General features: G+C 31.3%; 1 protein-coding gene across 1 annotated transcript; it reads right to left on the bottom strand.

Annotated features, from left to right (window-relative positions):
* Positions 1 to 4,151: 4,151 nt before the first annotated feature.
* Positions 4,152 to 11,525, bottom strand: LOC117168384. Its single transcript, XM_033353994.1, has 2 exons — positions 11,454 to 11,525; positions 4,152 to 7,289 (listed from the first exon to the last, which is right to left on the bottom strand). Exons 1-2 carry the CDS (start codon positions 11,496 to 11,498, stop codon positions 4,932 to 4,934), a joined length of 2,403 nt encoding a protein of 800 aa, XP_033209885.1. The 5' UTR covers positions 11,499 to 11,525; the 3' UTR covers positions 4,152 to 4,931.
* Between the last annotated feature and the right edge of the window lie 5,958 nt (positions 11,526 to 17,483).

The following is a 17,483-nucleotide window of genomic DNA, read 5'->3' as shown; positions in this document are numbered from 1 at the left end:
CTTACAGGAGTTTTCTACTGTTGTCGACGGGTTTCTACTGTTTTCGATATGTCAAGTGACGCTTTTTCGTGAATGTCTAGTTCTCAAACAATCGTAATTTTTGAAATCCATTTTCAATCATATAAGTATAAATAATTATAGAGAACCATAAATTTAGTCGTTTATAAGTAAAATCTGTGCTTTATCTGTCTAATGTTCTAAAATATTAGGATTGAAAGTATTTTAAGTACATATCATATAAATACCCGAAGAAGATTTCCGATAGAGAAATCAAATTTTCACATAGTGAAATATAGGTAATACACTCTGTTTTCAGATAATCGTGTTAGACTTTTTTCTTCGGTGTACAGTTCACGCAATTTCGGAAGGGGTGAAGAAGAGTCCTTGAATGCGGAATAGTATGGAAGCTCAGTAGTCCAAAGTTTATGTTTACTAGAATATCTCATTGAGATTACCAGAATAACTAGTTAAGACAACCAGAAAATGGCGAACCAGAAACTTATTTTTTATTATTCAAATAAATGTCCTTCTCGATGCCCTTCATTAAACTATCATCGGACAACAAAGACATTGCTTACAAATTAGTTACTTTATAAAGAAATAATAGTAAGGGCGCATATCAAACATTATATTCTAGTTGAATCAACCAGAATTCTCTTTGATTTAATCCGAATCTTTGTTGTTTAATCTTACTAACTCCTTCACTGTCAGTGAACTTTATTAGCCACTTTTGTATCATGACACAAATGTGAGCATCTGAAAATAAAATTATTTAACGTGATCCGATTTGATTTTGGTCGGGTGTGTCAGAATTTTTGGGGTCACTAAATTCAAATCTGATATTAGATTTTTTAGAATCAGAATGGCGGATGCAATATAGCAAGCAAAAATTATTATAAATTTGCGAACCTTGATCAAAATGGTGTGAATTGTGTTTCTGGTGTCCCTGAATTATAATCTGATGTTTTTTAAAATTGAAAATGGTGGATCAAATATGGCAGACATAAATAATTCAAAATTGTGGTTCTTGATAAAATTGGTGATAATTAGGTTTTTGGGATCGTTTATTTCAAATCTGTGATGAATTTTCAAAATCACGAAAAACTTAACTTTTTCTAATTTTATCAAGGCCTGATCATTTTTAATCATTCATGTCCGCCATTTTAGATCCGCCATTTTAAATTTAAAAATTCCAATACCAGATTTGAAATCAGTTACCCCAGAAATCTCTCTAACACGAATTTGATCCAGATTGCCATTTTTAATTTTGAAAATCTAACATCAGATTTGAAATAAGCGACTCCAAAAACCTAACTACCACCAATTTTATTTAGATTCGAGCATGTTTACTATTTCACGTCCACCACATTGTATCCACCGTCTTGAATTTCAAAAATACAACATCATATTTAAATTCATCGATCCCAAAAACATTGAACCTGCCAATATAACATGATTCTGAAGTATTTTTTCGAAAACATTTTTGGCACGAAATGTTCTTTTTTCATCTGACTCCACGGAGAGAAATTTCCGGAGATTAATTTATGGCACTAACCCTTGATTATATCACGCTTTGGCGCAAGAGTTAAAATCTCTGAACCCTTGCTTTTCAAGCATGGTTCTCGAAGTTTCAGGCTTTAGGCCACGTTCCTTTGCTTTTATGTCTCGACAAAGAGTCCGAGGCTTGAAAGCACGTAAAAATTGTAGCTTTTAAATGACACGCTGCTGTGAATTAATCTCTTGACATTTCTCTTCGCGTGTGAAGCGGCAAATTTTATTTATTAAATTCTAACTTTTTGTATATTTAAAGCCTAAATCTGTAAATAATTGCGTACTTGGAGCATTATCTGACTTAAATTTTAATTTTTTTTAAGCAGTACTTCAAATTTTCATAATGCCAAATATAATTAATTTTTTATTTAAAAACAAAAATTAATATTATCACGTTCACATGAATAATGTCTACATTATTAGTTTTATTCTTGTGCATTCTGTCAAATAAACAAAGGATGTGATAAATTGGACAATTTCGAGGCTCAAAATCTTACATTGTGCACCAAGCCAGCAAAACATTCTTTTTTACGGCTCAGCTAGAGTTTTTGCAAAAACGCGAGACCGAAAAAAGACTTTCCCGTCCCGGTAAATACGATATTTTATGCAATAAGAGTATGGTTTGCGAGTTTTTTGATTATATTAAATCTCAGGTTTGATGCTAGTTAAGAGGAACAAGTACCGCGCAGAACAGTGTGAGTGGCTAAAAGTAAAGAACGCTCAAGCGTGCGCGTTGCTCGCTGATAATAACGTGCACTTTAGCGGCCTATGCACAGGCCGGTAAAGTACCCCACCACTAACAAAGGCCTACTTTGCTACTCTAAACCACGGCATAAAACAAAGAAACCATACCCGTGTTATATATAATAATTTGCAGCAAATGTTTATCTGGTGAACGTGTTATGAAAATATAAAATCTAAAGCTTAAGGGGATAATGGGTATGAGTAATTGTACAAGATTTATGAAATTTGTATCTATTCAATAATTGTTACAATATAAAATGTTAAATAAAAATTACATATAGAAAGTTTCTTACAATCTATTCTTTTAAAGGTACCATATTGAAGTGTGAAAATTTGGCTATTTTTACAAATTACCCGTAAGCCGTAGCATCTTTTCTCACTTACTTGATATCTCGTAAATGAATCAAATCATTATACATGTGTGATATCTTTACGAAAAATCAAAATCTAGCATTTTCTGTATATTGCACATCACCCTTTTAAGAGCTACATAATTATAAATATTATGCTAATCAAACGAAGTTTTTTTTTAACTTTCCATCATGGCACAAAAACTTACTTGAACAGTTTTCAAACACAGTGAAGTAAACTCATCACACAAACTAAGGTATCCACTTTCTAAACGGATGATCTCATAATTTATGCAGATTCAAAAATCGCCCAATTACAAAAGCACCAACAGTCTCCTTCTATGATTCTAATTTTTATACAGATTATTTCAGAGAGTCTCAATAATCTTAATATCAAAAAATCTGCCCGTCTCGCGAGCGCATTCTCATTGCGCGCTATGCGCGCGGCTCGCTTCGTTCGCAAATTTAAGCGCGCCTGGGGCGCGCGACTGTTGAATCTCGCGCTTCGCGCTCGAACATAATTACACCTCGCGCTTCGCGCTCGGATATTCATTCTTTGCATTTGGAATGCTTGAAAAAAACTTTATCAAAAAGATCTCTTTTAGATGGCAGTATTAATATGCGTCTTCAAATTCTGAATTGTCTACTTAATTAAGTATAGTCAAAGATTAAGTTTCTCAAAGCTCTGTAGGCTTTGAGGTACACATTCTCATCGTGTCACTCGCGCTGCGCGCTCGATTTCCGACAGACATTTGTAAAAAGGTTTTGTTGGATTTTTTTCTCGTAACTTTCGTCGTTTTTCCACACATTTTTTTTTATTTTACTTTTTTCAACGTTATTTTTCACGAATAAAACAAAAAGTACGCGTCCTATCAAGAAGTGATTCTTAACAAAATTTTAGATCTTTTTTGGGATAACCATTTTTGTTGATTTATCTTTTTTCGTATCCTACATAGTTTGTCCACAAAATAGAATTTTTTATTTTCCTTTATTTTTTGTGCAATCAAAATTTGAATTTTCGATTTTTGAAGAAAATCCAAAAATTGATTATGATAATCTTGTAGGGATTTCAAAAAGAAATGTTTTTCTTTTCTTGACTTTTTTTCATATCGTGCGTTTTTCGGCTGCAAATTTTGGTTTTCAGTTAATTAAAAAAATTTTGAAAACGCTATAACTCTGAGAATTTTCTTTTCATCGAAAAAAGTCCTTCGATAAATTGTTTGTTCTTTTCAATACTATAAATATCCGTACCTACAATTTTCAAAATCAGAATAAAGTGGTCTCAAAAATTTTCAAAATGCGCTCACTTTTTGAATTTTTATCAAAACTGGCTGGTTAAAGAACTCGTCCTTTCTTTTAGGACCTAGAAAAAGTGTGCCAAAGATGGATTTGATTCGTTCATTTTTTCGAGAGTTATCGTGTTTACGGACGGACGGACGGACAGACAGACAGAAGCCATCGTGAAAACTTGATTTTCGGATTCAGGAGGTCTTGAAACGTGGAGATCCGTTGAAAAAGTGTGATGTCAAATTTCCGACAATTCTAATACTTTCTCAATCATAAATCATGAGAATGTAATAATAAAACAATGGACATTTTTTAATATAATGGTTACATGAACTTTAGGAACATCCGTCAGAAGAGTAAGAACATTTAATACAGAATTCTATTATCATTCTAGTATAAAATTTGATAAATTCAGGTACAAAAATGAGCAGGTGAAGCGTAAAAGAAACAAAAAATATATGAAACATATTAAAAATGCGTGTATAAACAACATGTTCCTAATGTTACCAGTTGAATAACTTCAGTCAAAGAATTCCTAAAAATTCTAAAAATTCTGGAGCTAATACAATAATTACAAAGAAGATTAGTGTTTGAATTCTAAAGTACTAAAATGTCAATATAAAATCAAATATAGATAATTGAAAACCCTTTCAAAATGAAGACCAAATAAGCTTTCCTTCAAAATATAAGAAACTCGAGATTCTTTGAATTTTGAATTACTGTATCGTTCTTTCATATAAAAATCAGTGCTAAAAGACTTAAGCGGTATTTCCTTATCCGCACACTTAAATTATTTGCTTAAAAAAATTTTTAAGTTTTGAAACTTAAAAAACTGTTTTACATATATCTAATCACCTGTGCAATAGAACGTTATTTTGAGTAATACAATCCAAAAGTTCATGCATAGAATATTGACATTTCAGAAAATCACGTTTCAAAACACTTGAAAAATCACAAGAAAAAAACTAGAAACTTAAATCAAATATTCAGTACAAAGCATTAACTACTCTTATAAGAAGTGTACCTAGGATCGTCGATGATCTCAACACTCTTAACTTTTTGTGGCTGCTTACCCTGCATCGTATATCTATTAACAGTTTCAATAATTCTATCTTCTTCATTTTGCTGCTGTCTTCGTCCTTGTTTTAAAATTGGTACATATCCACTCGGTTCATATTGTCTTCTATCATATTCACCATTTTGTGAAAACCTTGTCTGATACTCAGTAGCAATAGTTGGATTTTGAGAAAATTGGCTTAGACTCTTAGTTAGTTGTGTCAATTCCGAAATGGGATTGCTCCCTCTAGAAGCTTGAGATTTTGCATAATAATCCTTTCCTAAATCATGACTTGAATCCTGTGTCATCTCACTGAGACTCTGTGCATACTGAGTCAGATACTGCTGCAGAAGAGCCTTTAGATTAATATTCGGCGTAGCTTTTGATTGAACCGGTGGTGCACCGTCAACTCGAAGAATGATAACTGGTATCAACGAGTTTCCAGCTTGAACAAAAGTTGGTTGAGCATTCAAAATCGATGAAGGATTTTTGATATACTGTGAAATCGAAGGGTTGTACTTCAGCAAATCAGCATATTGAGGATCGACATTCTCTCCATAACTATTTGTAATAGGATTTTTGCCTGGCGCGAAAACCTTACTTAAGTAACGTTGAGCATCTGGAGTATATTTTGAAAGAACACTTGACGAGAGGTGACCACTAGAAGTGAATAATTTTGATGATTCTGTTGAATCAGATTTTGCTGTATTTTCAGTAGTAGCAACGTAATCTGGATTTGGACTATTCACTGCATATTTTGGAACAGGTCTACGAGATTCTTGAAAATGGTAAGGGTTTCTCTGACCACTTTGTTGACCAAAATGATATCGAGCTGGTGAAAAACCATGAACTCCATTTCTTGGATTCTGTTTCGTGCTGTATGGATTTTGATATACGACCTCGTACGGAAGGGAAGCTTCTGAAGACCCAGGACCATAGTTTGTAGATTGTTGTGAATACGAGGCCGAAGAAACAAACTGATTAGCGTTTTGATCTTCAGATTCCTGTTTTGGAAACTGAGCTGGTTTCTGTGAGTAAATTGACTGAGATTTAAGATTGTACTTCTGCTGTTGCTGTTTTTGATGTTGTTGTTGATAGTTTGGTCTGCTGTTATATCTGATATTTTCGTAGTTAACGGCAGGTGCTGGCTTCTGAGACAGATATTCCGAATAAGAATTTATGTATGAGGTTGGAGAAGGAGGAGGAGAAGGCGGAGTGTCTGAAACTCTACCATCGGGGTACTTCCAAACAATCTTATGTTCGTACCTAACACCATTTTCTACTGTATATCTTGGATAATTACTCAAAGCTTCCATGGAAGCAGAATAGTAATCAGCAGTTGATTCGGTCTGTTTAAGTTTTGATGCAGGCTCTAAAATTGTCCTTTGAGAACTATAGGGATCAAAATTATAGTTCGCATGATAAGCAGCTGGAGTAATTTGTTGATGATCAGATGGTGCGGAAGTAGAGTACTCATCATTAAGTGGACTTTCTGTTGTAGAACTTGGATAACTCACTCCAGAAGAATAAGCATTTGGCTTATTAGTAGACTCATAAACAGGTTGATAAGTAGGTCTGGGAGTAGAAGAAAAAGAGTTATAGGAGCCGAAAGCCGTGCTCAATTTCAAATCCGGGCTTTCAGTTGTATGAAAACTTAGGTGCGTCTTTGGAGTTGTTGAAAATCCAGAAAAAGATCCAAAGTCAGATGTAGTTTTCTGCAGTTTCGTTCTCTGACCAAATATGGCACGTGTGTGCTCATATTGATGATCACTGAATGGTACTCGATGATTCTGAACAGTGCTAGAAGTAACAGCATTTTTGGTAAAGTATTTATTTTCTCCTTTGTCACCATCAGAATTATTTGAATTCTCCGGTTCTTCCGTTATTGGCTTAACTCTTTCGATAATAGTCTTTGGCAAAAAGGGACTGATGGACTCTTCAATGCTAACTGTAGTTCCGGATTTCCCAGCTGGAAAATAGTAATTATATTTCCCTGCTAAGAGATTGTTTCCTTGAAAACCATAGCCCAAGTTTCCATTTATCGTCCGTTTGAATTTATCATCAGTTGAGTTTGTGCCGTTCGTAAAGTCTAAGAGAATTAACGGGGGTAAAATGGGTAAGTCACCATTGCTCAGTTCATCTTTGAGTCTATACTCAAGGTCCTTGAGTTCATCGTCAAGTTCAATTAGTGCATCTTGATTGGAGCTGTCTTCGACCTCTTCTGCTTTCCTTTCACTTTGGAGCCTATGGTTCGATTTGGAGGCCAGGCTCGATGCAATGCTCAGTAGCGCAAAAAATATCTGAAATTAAATACATATTTATTATTTTATTGTAACGTTTGATTTTATGCTCATATCGGTTTTTACATGTATAATATATAAGATCATGGTCTCGTGATGTTTACTTTGGAATTCTTTAAAATATTACATGTACTTTCACACTTTCGCTTCACTCAAAGAACTAAAAGGTTGGTCAGTAAATTATTTTTTCACTCGTGCCCAACTGCCTAAATTTCGCTTTTTTCTGAAGTAAACATGAAAGAATTCATGTCTTGTCCCATCAAGCTTTTTTCAGAAATTACAAAATATGCGCGTAACAGAAATTTTAATTACTTAAAAACAAAATTGTTTAACTATTTTATACTAACATTTGGACCTGAACTTGCTTTCAAAGTTACAGTTAAGAAAACAGAAAACGTTTCTTTTTAAAATATATTTTAATTTGAAATAACTAATCTTTCATCTGGAAAATGAACTTATTGGTTTCTTAGATGAATGTATTTCTGGGATAGAATATCCTTGTTAAATTAAATATCACGTTTCATGGTAGAAAACATTAAACGTTTTTTTTGCATTTTTATGATACGCATGTCGCTTTGTTTTACCTTCACAGTTTGTTCTGCTTTTTTTATAGAAATACAATTCACAATATTAGAAGAGCACTTAATTTCAATAAAGAAATGCGTTTACGTTGAAAATATATAATACTGTTTACCGAACGTCTCTTGTTAAAAGAAAGCGGTGAAAATACGAACTGCTACGAATGAAACCTGTTTTGATAGTAATATGTGGACTTGACTCCGATCGTGTCGGCATATCCTTAATAGAAATCTGCCCTTTTCTCTGTTACGTATTCACTCGGAAAAATACAGAGTAATGCAGAAAGTAATTTAATCTTCAGAAATTGATACTGTCAGTAAATTGCCTTCCAGGATAAACTTTTATTTTTGGACTTTATCTAAAAAGTTAGACTAAAAGGGAGAACTAACATTTTATTTTCAAGATAATCGAATATTATTGCATTTAAAACATCTTCTATGCGATAAAGTCATAATGGATTTCGCCTTTAATGTAACAGAATTTATGGCCCAATTAAGTGCGAAGTTAATACATATATGTCAAATTGAAAACATATATATTAAATATAATCTTTACGCTTTATTACGGTGCTTATTTTTTCTCAAACATTAATCAGAGGTTCATAAAATCTGGTGTTACCTAACGCCAAAGTGTCGAACCAACGTGGTCAAGTTGAGGCGTCATTCTTAACAGGACTTTCACTAACTTGCTTAAGAGAATCTGCCTTGGTCACTTATATCGATGTATCTACCTGTACTTTGCTGAATAAGCAGCAGATACAGTTGCGTATGATGGAAAATCGGAAACACTTTCTCCACAATTACGGTCACTAAAAGATTCAGGAAATAAACTACTATCCTGTCGAAAAAAATTCTCACTAAATCCAGTGCGATGATGTTCGTGATTCCACCTTATCCCAAAAGAAAGAGAAACTACAAATATTTGCACGCTGATTCTCGTTTATCAAATTGAATCTGTTATATCACTTAGATCACGATATTGTTGGGAAAAATCAATTATTTAAAATTTATTACAAATCATTATTGAAATAATAAATAATTTTTTTCTTAAATTAACCTGATCGATTCATGATGAAAAAATTGATTTTTATATAACATTAATCATGTTTTATTGTAATAGTAGAATATCGTCAAAAATCTGCTTCATGGTGGATTAAATTTCTTAATTTGTAATAGGTTCAAAAAGTAATTCTCGAATTTAATTTTGAACCTAGTTTTGAACTTAATTATTTTCAATCGTTTATGAGTTATGATTGATTAAAATCATGCTAAAATTTTTAATATGGCAGAAAATTGATAAGAATTAATTTCTCTTTAAAATTACAGAATATTTTAGTATTTTATTTTATTTAAGTACCCATTATACTTTGTATAATTTGTAATTGTAGTAACCATTTTTAGTATTATAGTACCCAGTTAAGTAAATTAAGTACAGAAAATCAAATACAGGATTTTCACTAATAATAGTTTTCAAGGTGTTTTATATTTTTGGGTCATGTTGTCTGTTTTTTCTTCAAGTTTTTTGTTTGTAACGAAAAGTTTTGATTTGGATACCTTATCTGCCGGATATTTATGTTTATAAAAGAGCATATCTGATCAAATTAATTATTCAAAAATTTATATGATCATCAGAATTGGTAAAGACCAATGTTCAGAACCGATTTTTTCATCAAACATGAAAACTGAGCTCTACTGTTTTACTTCTGCATAAAAAGATGCTAAAAAATCAAATGCATTTTGTTTTGAAAGGATTTGCTGGCAATCTCATTTCAATATAGTAATAATAAATATTTGTAGTTCAAAACCAGATAACTGACTCTCTTTACTGATCTCCTATCTTCTCATTTTTTCTTTTTATTATTCTAATCTCTTACCTTTTTAGAACGTTTTTCTGGCCAAAATGCCCGTGAATAAAATTATTTGCTACCTTTTTTCAGCACTTAAGTACGTACCAATCAAATTCCAACCTAAAACCTTAAATCTTTATTTTATGCATAAAGGCACTTTCATATAATTTTTTTACTTTTCTCGTCTGTTACAGTAGTATATCATCACACAAATCTTTATTTTCCTTAGAACAGAATGATTATTGTGGATAAAAACTTTTTTATTTGTATATGGCTTGCCCATATCTGAGGACCAAGTTTATATTATTTTTTCAAATTAAATTATAGATTTTGAATCGCCATCCAAAACCGATTTTGAAAACCCATGAACATTTTTCCCAATTTAGAAACTCAAAATCTTGAAAGCAAGTTTTTATTTTTTGTTTAAGCTGAAAACTGCACTTCTTATTGTGATACGCAACTGAACATTTTCCAATGCTAGGTTTCTGTCACTTTGAAATTATCAAGTTGCATATTCTATTTCACGGAACGAAATCATTTTTTAAAGTCAAATTTGTATTATTCTCAATTCAGAAACACTTTAGTTCGAGAGTACACTAAACTAAACTGTTCAATTTTATTATATATAATATTATATATAGTATATATTATATTAAATTCCTTATAATTTTTAATTCAATTTTGTTTAAATTATTAAATGGTGATGTGGATTTTACAGAATTTTATTTCGCTGTCCTGAAAAATTCCAATTTTGTTTGTTATGAAATACTTTACTGCAGCCCTTCATTTTTAATTGTTTATGAAATTCACTTAAAAAAAAAACGATTAGGATATTATCCAGTAATTTTTTATTATGTATTTAAAATTTGAAGTTAGAGACAACCGTATGACAAAAAGTACTGTAGTTATATATTCAACCGTGTCCCCTTAAGAATATATTATTTTTCTCTTAATAAAAAGCGATATTGGTTTATTAAAATTAATTTAATACGTAACTTGCTCATAAACATGAAACATTTATTTCTAGAAAAAATTAACGTTTATCATTATTAATTTCATAGTCCTATTAAAACTTATTGACGATCTAAGTTAATAAACAAATTTAGAATATTATTAAAATTAAATTATGACAAACCAGAAACAAGTTTTTAAGTATTAAAATTCCGAAATAAAATTATTGATCAACTTCTCAATTAATTATAAATTTTCACCTTTGCATAATTCTTTTAACTGTAGCATTTTTATTGAAATTTCTAATGTCGAAAGCAAAGCTCTTCTTCAATATTAATAACATATCCGTCACCGTGAATACGTGAAAGTGAAATTTACATTACAAAGAATAGCCCTCTTTGCCTTTCAGTATCTGGCATACTCAAACAATTGAATGATATTTAGTTTGAATGATTGCAGAGTCTAGTCTTTGACTTCCATTCGCGAATGAGTGAACCCGACCATGAAGACATAGACGGTAATGAAATACAAAATTGCATGCACAAGTTGTTCCTTGAACTCTCGTCTCGCTTGGCTAATTGGCCGATATCCAGAAAATGATAATGTAAGAAGTAACTGCTGCATAATGAGGCAAGTGAAGGAGCAAACAAAGCCCTATAATTACAGTGATCAGGGTTCCTAGATTAGAGAGTGACTCGCGATAATTGGCGCAATGGCGATGGGCTATTAGAATTGGTCCTCGAATCAGAAAGCAAATTAGAGTTAATGGATTATTCAATGGGACTTACATGTGTCCAAGCGAACCGCATGGTGATCAACCTTTTACACCTCATGGCTCGGAAGACGGGTCGTGTGTGTATGGTACTGATGAAGTGGAGGCCGCAGCATCCCAACTTATATGCCCTCGCCTCGGAAGCGACGCATTATAGTTTCACTACCGCAAAACGAATGCTATTCACATTCGATATGTTGAGAAGACACTTGCCAATAGTCAGATGCGACAAAGATCGGAAACACAGCCCCTCCCCCTACCTCTACCTCGCCCGAAATAGGACCAGTGAAATTTGCTCAGGGACCACAAACTGGTTTTTAAATTTCGATCAACTGTTACAATCCAGCATTTTTTATTGGCATTTGGTGCCGTTTGAACACTAAGTCGCGCTGTTTTTAAACTCAACCCAAAATGTTCTAAAAATAGGGAAAATTGGCTGATTTTTCTAAAAAATAGGGCAATAAATTAATTTAAAAAAAATATATGTTAGGTACGATATTAAATTCCATAATGCATTTTGCACATAATTTGTAGTTGAATTTTCAAGCTAAAAAGATGTTATACCAAAATAGATAAATTTTTAAAGAAAAAATTGAATTTTTAAACTTAAAAGTCGGTTGTTTTAGAAAACAGTTCAGTTTTAAATACGAAAAGATGCATATTAAAAAACAACATTATTTGTTTAAAAAAAAAGTTGAATTTTCAACAACAATAAAATTAATTTTTGATCAAACAGTTGCATTTAGAATCGAATAGGTAAACTTCCAAAAAAAAGACGAAATTTATCCAACCAGTTGAACTTTCAGCTTTCAAAGACGAAGTTTCAGTGACATAGAAACTTGCTTTCAAGACATAAATTAAAGTCTGGCTCCGTCTCAAAACTGAAGCATGCTCAAGTCGAACTTTTCGACTTCAGCATGTCTTGCTTAGGAGCAATTCAAGTCGAACTCAAGTCGAAGAATTTTTGTTCGGGGAGAAACCAATTTTGAACTGAAACTATAATAGTAGTCTTTTGAATTAAAAATAGTTGGATTTCTTTCATTAATTCTATTGGGTAAGTTTGGATCTAAGCGAAAAAAAGTTAGGAAAACGGAAAGTTTTAAAAACAGAGTAAAAAAAAGGAAATAGGCGAACGAGTTTGATGACTGTATGGAGATGCTTTAATTGCAAAATAATCTCACTATTTTAATTTTTTTCAATCATTTCAAAGAAATGTTATGCAAATTTATATTTTCCGTATGTAATATCCCATTCTGGATTATCCGGTTATCCCCCCCCCCTCCCAGCGGGCGTGTAACGTGGATTTTGAACGGTCCCTACATATACATTTTCTTTACGTCTGTAATTGGATTCAATTAATTGTATGGTATGTAATCCAATCAATAAATATGGGGACCCACTCCTGTAGTAATTTCTTCATAACTTTTTTCTTCTTCTCTGCGTTCTAGTCTAACTTAATGATACGATAAAATTTATGATTATTAATAAAAAGGAGAGGTAGTGAAGCCCGAGTAAAAATAATTCGACTTGATTTCGACTTGAATTGCCACCAATCAAGACATGCATAAGTTGGAAAATTCGATTTGAACATGTCTCAGTTTTGTGACGTAGCCAGACTTCAATTTATGTCTTAAAGACAGGTTTCTATGCCTTGAAGACATACATTTATCTCTTGAGTCGAATTTTTATGATTCCAACACGAGCGGTTTATAACTTCGAGTGTATACCTGTCCTAACAAAAAGGTTCATTCTGAATGTTATAAAAGCTAATCTTTGTTCATGATTAAACAGTCTTATATATTTTTAAACAATATATATATATATATATATTATATATATAATATATATTAAATCAATTCATTTACGGATTTTCACTTGTATTATACTTGTTTGACGATGAAACCGAAAATGTTGTTTGTTTTTACGTATTTTTAACGGATTAGGAGATCATTCTAGAACATTACTATTTTTATTTTTTCGATGATATTTTTTTAGGGTTATACTCGTTCATATCCAGAGATTCTAACGTTTAATTAGAATTAACTAATTTCATAAGAACCAAATTTTCATTCATCAATTTTAACCTCATTTATGAGACAAAAAAGGTTCGATAATCTTAGCCAAGACAAGGCTCGTCTTGAGTGAAGTAAGCGTTGTCTTAGCCAAGACGAGGCTCGATTTAAGACAAGTAAATGCAGCCAGACATCGATATCTTGTCAATAAGTTTAATACTTTTCTTCAAGGGAACTTTCATTAATTTGATAAAACTGTTGAGACAAAATCTTATTATATCGATATTTTAAATCCTTATCTTGTCCAAAAAAAGGATATGTTTTTAAAAAATGTTTGGTGTGAACAGTGAGAAATTAATATGACTATATAAGGTTGAATATTTTACTCAATTACCGAAAAGCATATTTTTGTCAATCGGAAGTGAATTCTACTTTTACCACCCGCATTTAATTTTTGTTACTTATGAACATAAAAAATTTACTGTCTAGTATTACGGATTCTTTTAAAAATTAACTGGTCAAGTATATCGCTAGGTCTCATATTAACGAAGTTTTCATAATCCAAAGAAGCTGAAAATAAGTTCGTTGAGCGGAAAATTCCGTAATAGTAAACAATGTGTAAAAAATTAAGCTAAAGGCTTTCATTCAATTAATCGCTTATTCGAAAAAGAAATAATTAATTTTATGTCGAATACTTACAATATTATTTTAAACTTTCAAAAACTCATTTCTTGTAAATGTAGTTGAAAGTTTTTTCTTTAATTATTTTTGAGGTATAATAAATGAAATTGCTCCGACTTTGACCCAAGAATTCATAACACCTTGGCCTTATAAAAATAAATAGTTATATAATTTTTTTCAAATACGTCAACAAAATAAATGAAAACGACTTAAAAATATATATCTTTAAATGTTTTCGAGGCTTAGTCTATTCGACGAAAGTTTGCCTTGAATAAAAGCAAATGGAATAGGCCTAAGCATCCATTTTTAATCTAAACTAATTAGTTAAGTCTCGTAAATGTAATAATATAAGGAAATTTAATTTAAAGCAGTGCTTCACTCAATTAAATTTTCTTTGACAATTATTAACTGAAAAATTGCAATTGGCTAAATCGGTATTTAATTAATAACTGTAATTAAATTTGCATGATAATACATTTTATTGCTTTAGTTTAATCGAAATTGGGACAATAATTAATACCTACTTCCTTGTTTTATATAGTGAGATTGATGTAACTATGAAAATGTAAGTATAGGTCTGAAGGAAATAATTGGAAGTGCTTTTATTGTCAATTTCCTGTGCAAAAAAGACCTGGATATGAACCTGGAACAGACAGGCGTGGAAACTGAATTTCACTATTTGCTCATCAACGAGTGTGGCGCTGAATGATTGTAAGCGATATAGTTACGTATCTATCTTTACTTCATAAAATGATTAATTAAAACCTTCATACCTATTATTTTATTTCTTCCTGTGCCACAGATCTGAGCTAGTAACCATTTTCAAACAAGTAAAATAAAATCAATCAACCGCAACAGTATTGACATACCTTTTTTGTATAGCCATTACAAATTCATACCTAAAAGCATTTACTTTCACGAATTTTAAACCTCAAAAATATGTTAGGCATGACCAGTTTATTTTGCGTGTGCTGAGATCACGCGTAAAAATCGTCACACTAAAGTATGGCATGCGAGCGTAATTAAAAGAATAATCCAGATATTATAATCGCAATTAGACATTAAACAGGTCGTGCTACATTTACTCCTGACTTTCTTACAAAATTACTAAAAACAGCCTATCTTTTAAACTACGAACTCATTATTTTATTCTAGAAGGTGCTCTTTAACAGAGATTGCAGAGTCGTTCAGAAAATTTTAAATGGTAAATTAGCACTAGCATCTTATACGATTCCTGGCAATAAAATGATTATAATTTATAGCATTGAAGATGCAAAATTGTTTTGACTTCCTTTTCAAGTAAGATTCTACGAGTGAAAATGTTCCACTTTTTACGAGAAATTAATTATTTCCTCTCATGAAATCCTTGGGCCATAGTTTTTATACATTTATCTAAACTTACTAAAAACATGTGCGATACAAAAAATCTGCCCAGTATAATTATAGGAATTTTTTAAATCAAAGTTGGCCAAGTGATTTGAGAAAAGATACGCATAATAAAATATATTTTCGAATTCTTTTCACAAAGTAATCTATATCAGTTTTTAAAATTATATTTAAAAAGCCATTCTAGATATTTTACAACTTGGTAGAATTATATATTATGCTATGAACTTCCTCTACCTAAAAAGGCTTTCCTTCTGTATTATATTATAAATATTTTGTCTAAAATTACTGGGCTAACATTAAATACACAAATGTATGCTGCTGTACTGGGCAAATCTTTTGCATCGTAGAAGTTTTTAGTGATTTTTAATGGGTTTTTGTAGTAAAAAAGTAAGATAATTACTCTAAATCAATTTTAATTTGATGAAATGACATATTTACTAAATCAGACAAACTAAATTAATTTTTACTTGGTCGTTTTCGTTAAAAATTAAATAAATTGAGATATTCCTTAAATCATTTTAATTTTTTTATGCCATTCAATTAAAATGTGGGTTGGTCTTTTCAATTTCAATATAAAACTATTTCACCGTAATTACCTAATACTTTATTTTCCATAAGATTTTATAGGAATATATTAAATTCACTTGCAGTGTTTTTCCTTTGTCGCGAGGTAACAACAATTGAAAAATAAATACTTATACTTTATTTCCTAAAAATATATATTTGAAAATTTTAGAAATCTTGCACAATACATCGAAAACTTCTACATTTTGTATACTGAATGTTTTCTGACTTCTAATCGAAATTTAGTCTCAATCGTTTGAAAATATTGTAGGGCATAAAGTTCAGAATATGTTCGAGCTACAATTTTTTAACCAAAATCATGGTTAACCAATTCAAAATAATAAATGCATCGTAGTTTCCTGAAATTCATATCATGAACGTGTTCCCGTAGATATATATGTTAAATATTAGATCAAAAGTTTGGTTGAAAAATGTCTTTTTGTTGAATGATTGTAAAAAATTAATTTTTTTGCTCGTATTTACCTCTGCAGTCCAATTAATCCAAACAAATTACACAGAATTGTAATGAGAAGACTGCAGTAACATATTTTTCACATATGAGAAATTGTCCGTAGAATCAGCGAAAGTTCTGTTAAACATCACAGCTGAGTTTGAAGCGTGATTATTCGTTTAAAAAAGAAAACAGACACTTTTTCAAAGAACCATTAAAAAGCTTATTAAATTATGGGTTAATTAAGCATTAATACATATATTTGTGGTCTTTTAAATAGAATATACCTCGGGAAAACTTTTTTTATAAAAATCTGCCCGTCTATGGGCACATTCGATACGTGCGCACACCTCGCTTCGCTCGCAACTTTAATCATCGAGAACTGTCCTTTGGTAATTAGGAATTCTCTTTTGTTAAAGCTCTTCCATCTTCAGCGAACACATTTTCATCAGGTATCTCCGTGCGTGACACTCGCGTGACACTCGACTTCGTCCACAGTGCGAACTTTTTACATTATGTTTAGCTCTATTATATCAAATGTATATTATATTTATTGTTGTTTCTCGATTTGGGATTGACAGTACAGTTGATAGATTTAATATCATACATTTTATTGGACCGTGTGTCATTTTTCCAAAAACTTAATTTGTTTATTTTCAATGTTACTTTAATCGATCTAAACAAAAATACACATCCTATCAAAAAATAATTTATAACAAATTTGTAGATTTTATAGAAGTAAAAACTTTTGCTAATTATTTTGTTTTTCGTACATTATTTCTTTTTTCCAACAATTTATATATATTTTTTTTATGATCAATACAAAAACTACGCGTACTATCAAAACATTATTACCAGGTGTATACATATGAAACCGGTATTGCCATTTAGCGGCCAGTAGGCACACTTGTAGGCACTGTCGGAACTTACCATTTGTGCTAATTGGCGT

The sequence above is a fragment of the Belonocnema kinseyi genome, chromosome 2 (assembly GCF_010883055.1).
Source record: "Belonocnema kinseyi isolate 2016_QV_RU_SX_M_011 chromosome 2, B_treatae_v1, whole genome shotgun sequence".
Taxonomy (NCBI): Eukaryota; Metazoa; Arthropoda; class Insecta; order Hymenoptera; family Cynipidae; genus Belonocnema; species Belonocnema kinseyi.
The sequence above is the reverse complement of the archived record's forward strand: the minus strand, read 5'-3'. Positions and strand labels throughout refer to the sequence as shown.

Excerpts from the sequence above, each read along its gene's own strand:
- LOC117168384 (XM_033353994.1), bottom strand. The coding sequence starts at position 11,498 with ATGAGGTGTAAAAGGTTGATCACCATGCGGTTCGCTTGGACACAT. Across the intron at positions 7,290-11,453 it reads TGCGGTTCGCTTGGACACAT|ATATTTTTTGCGCTACTGAG; the intron begins GTAAGTCCCATT and ends ATTTAATTTCAG.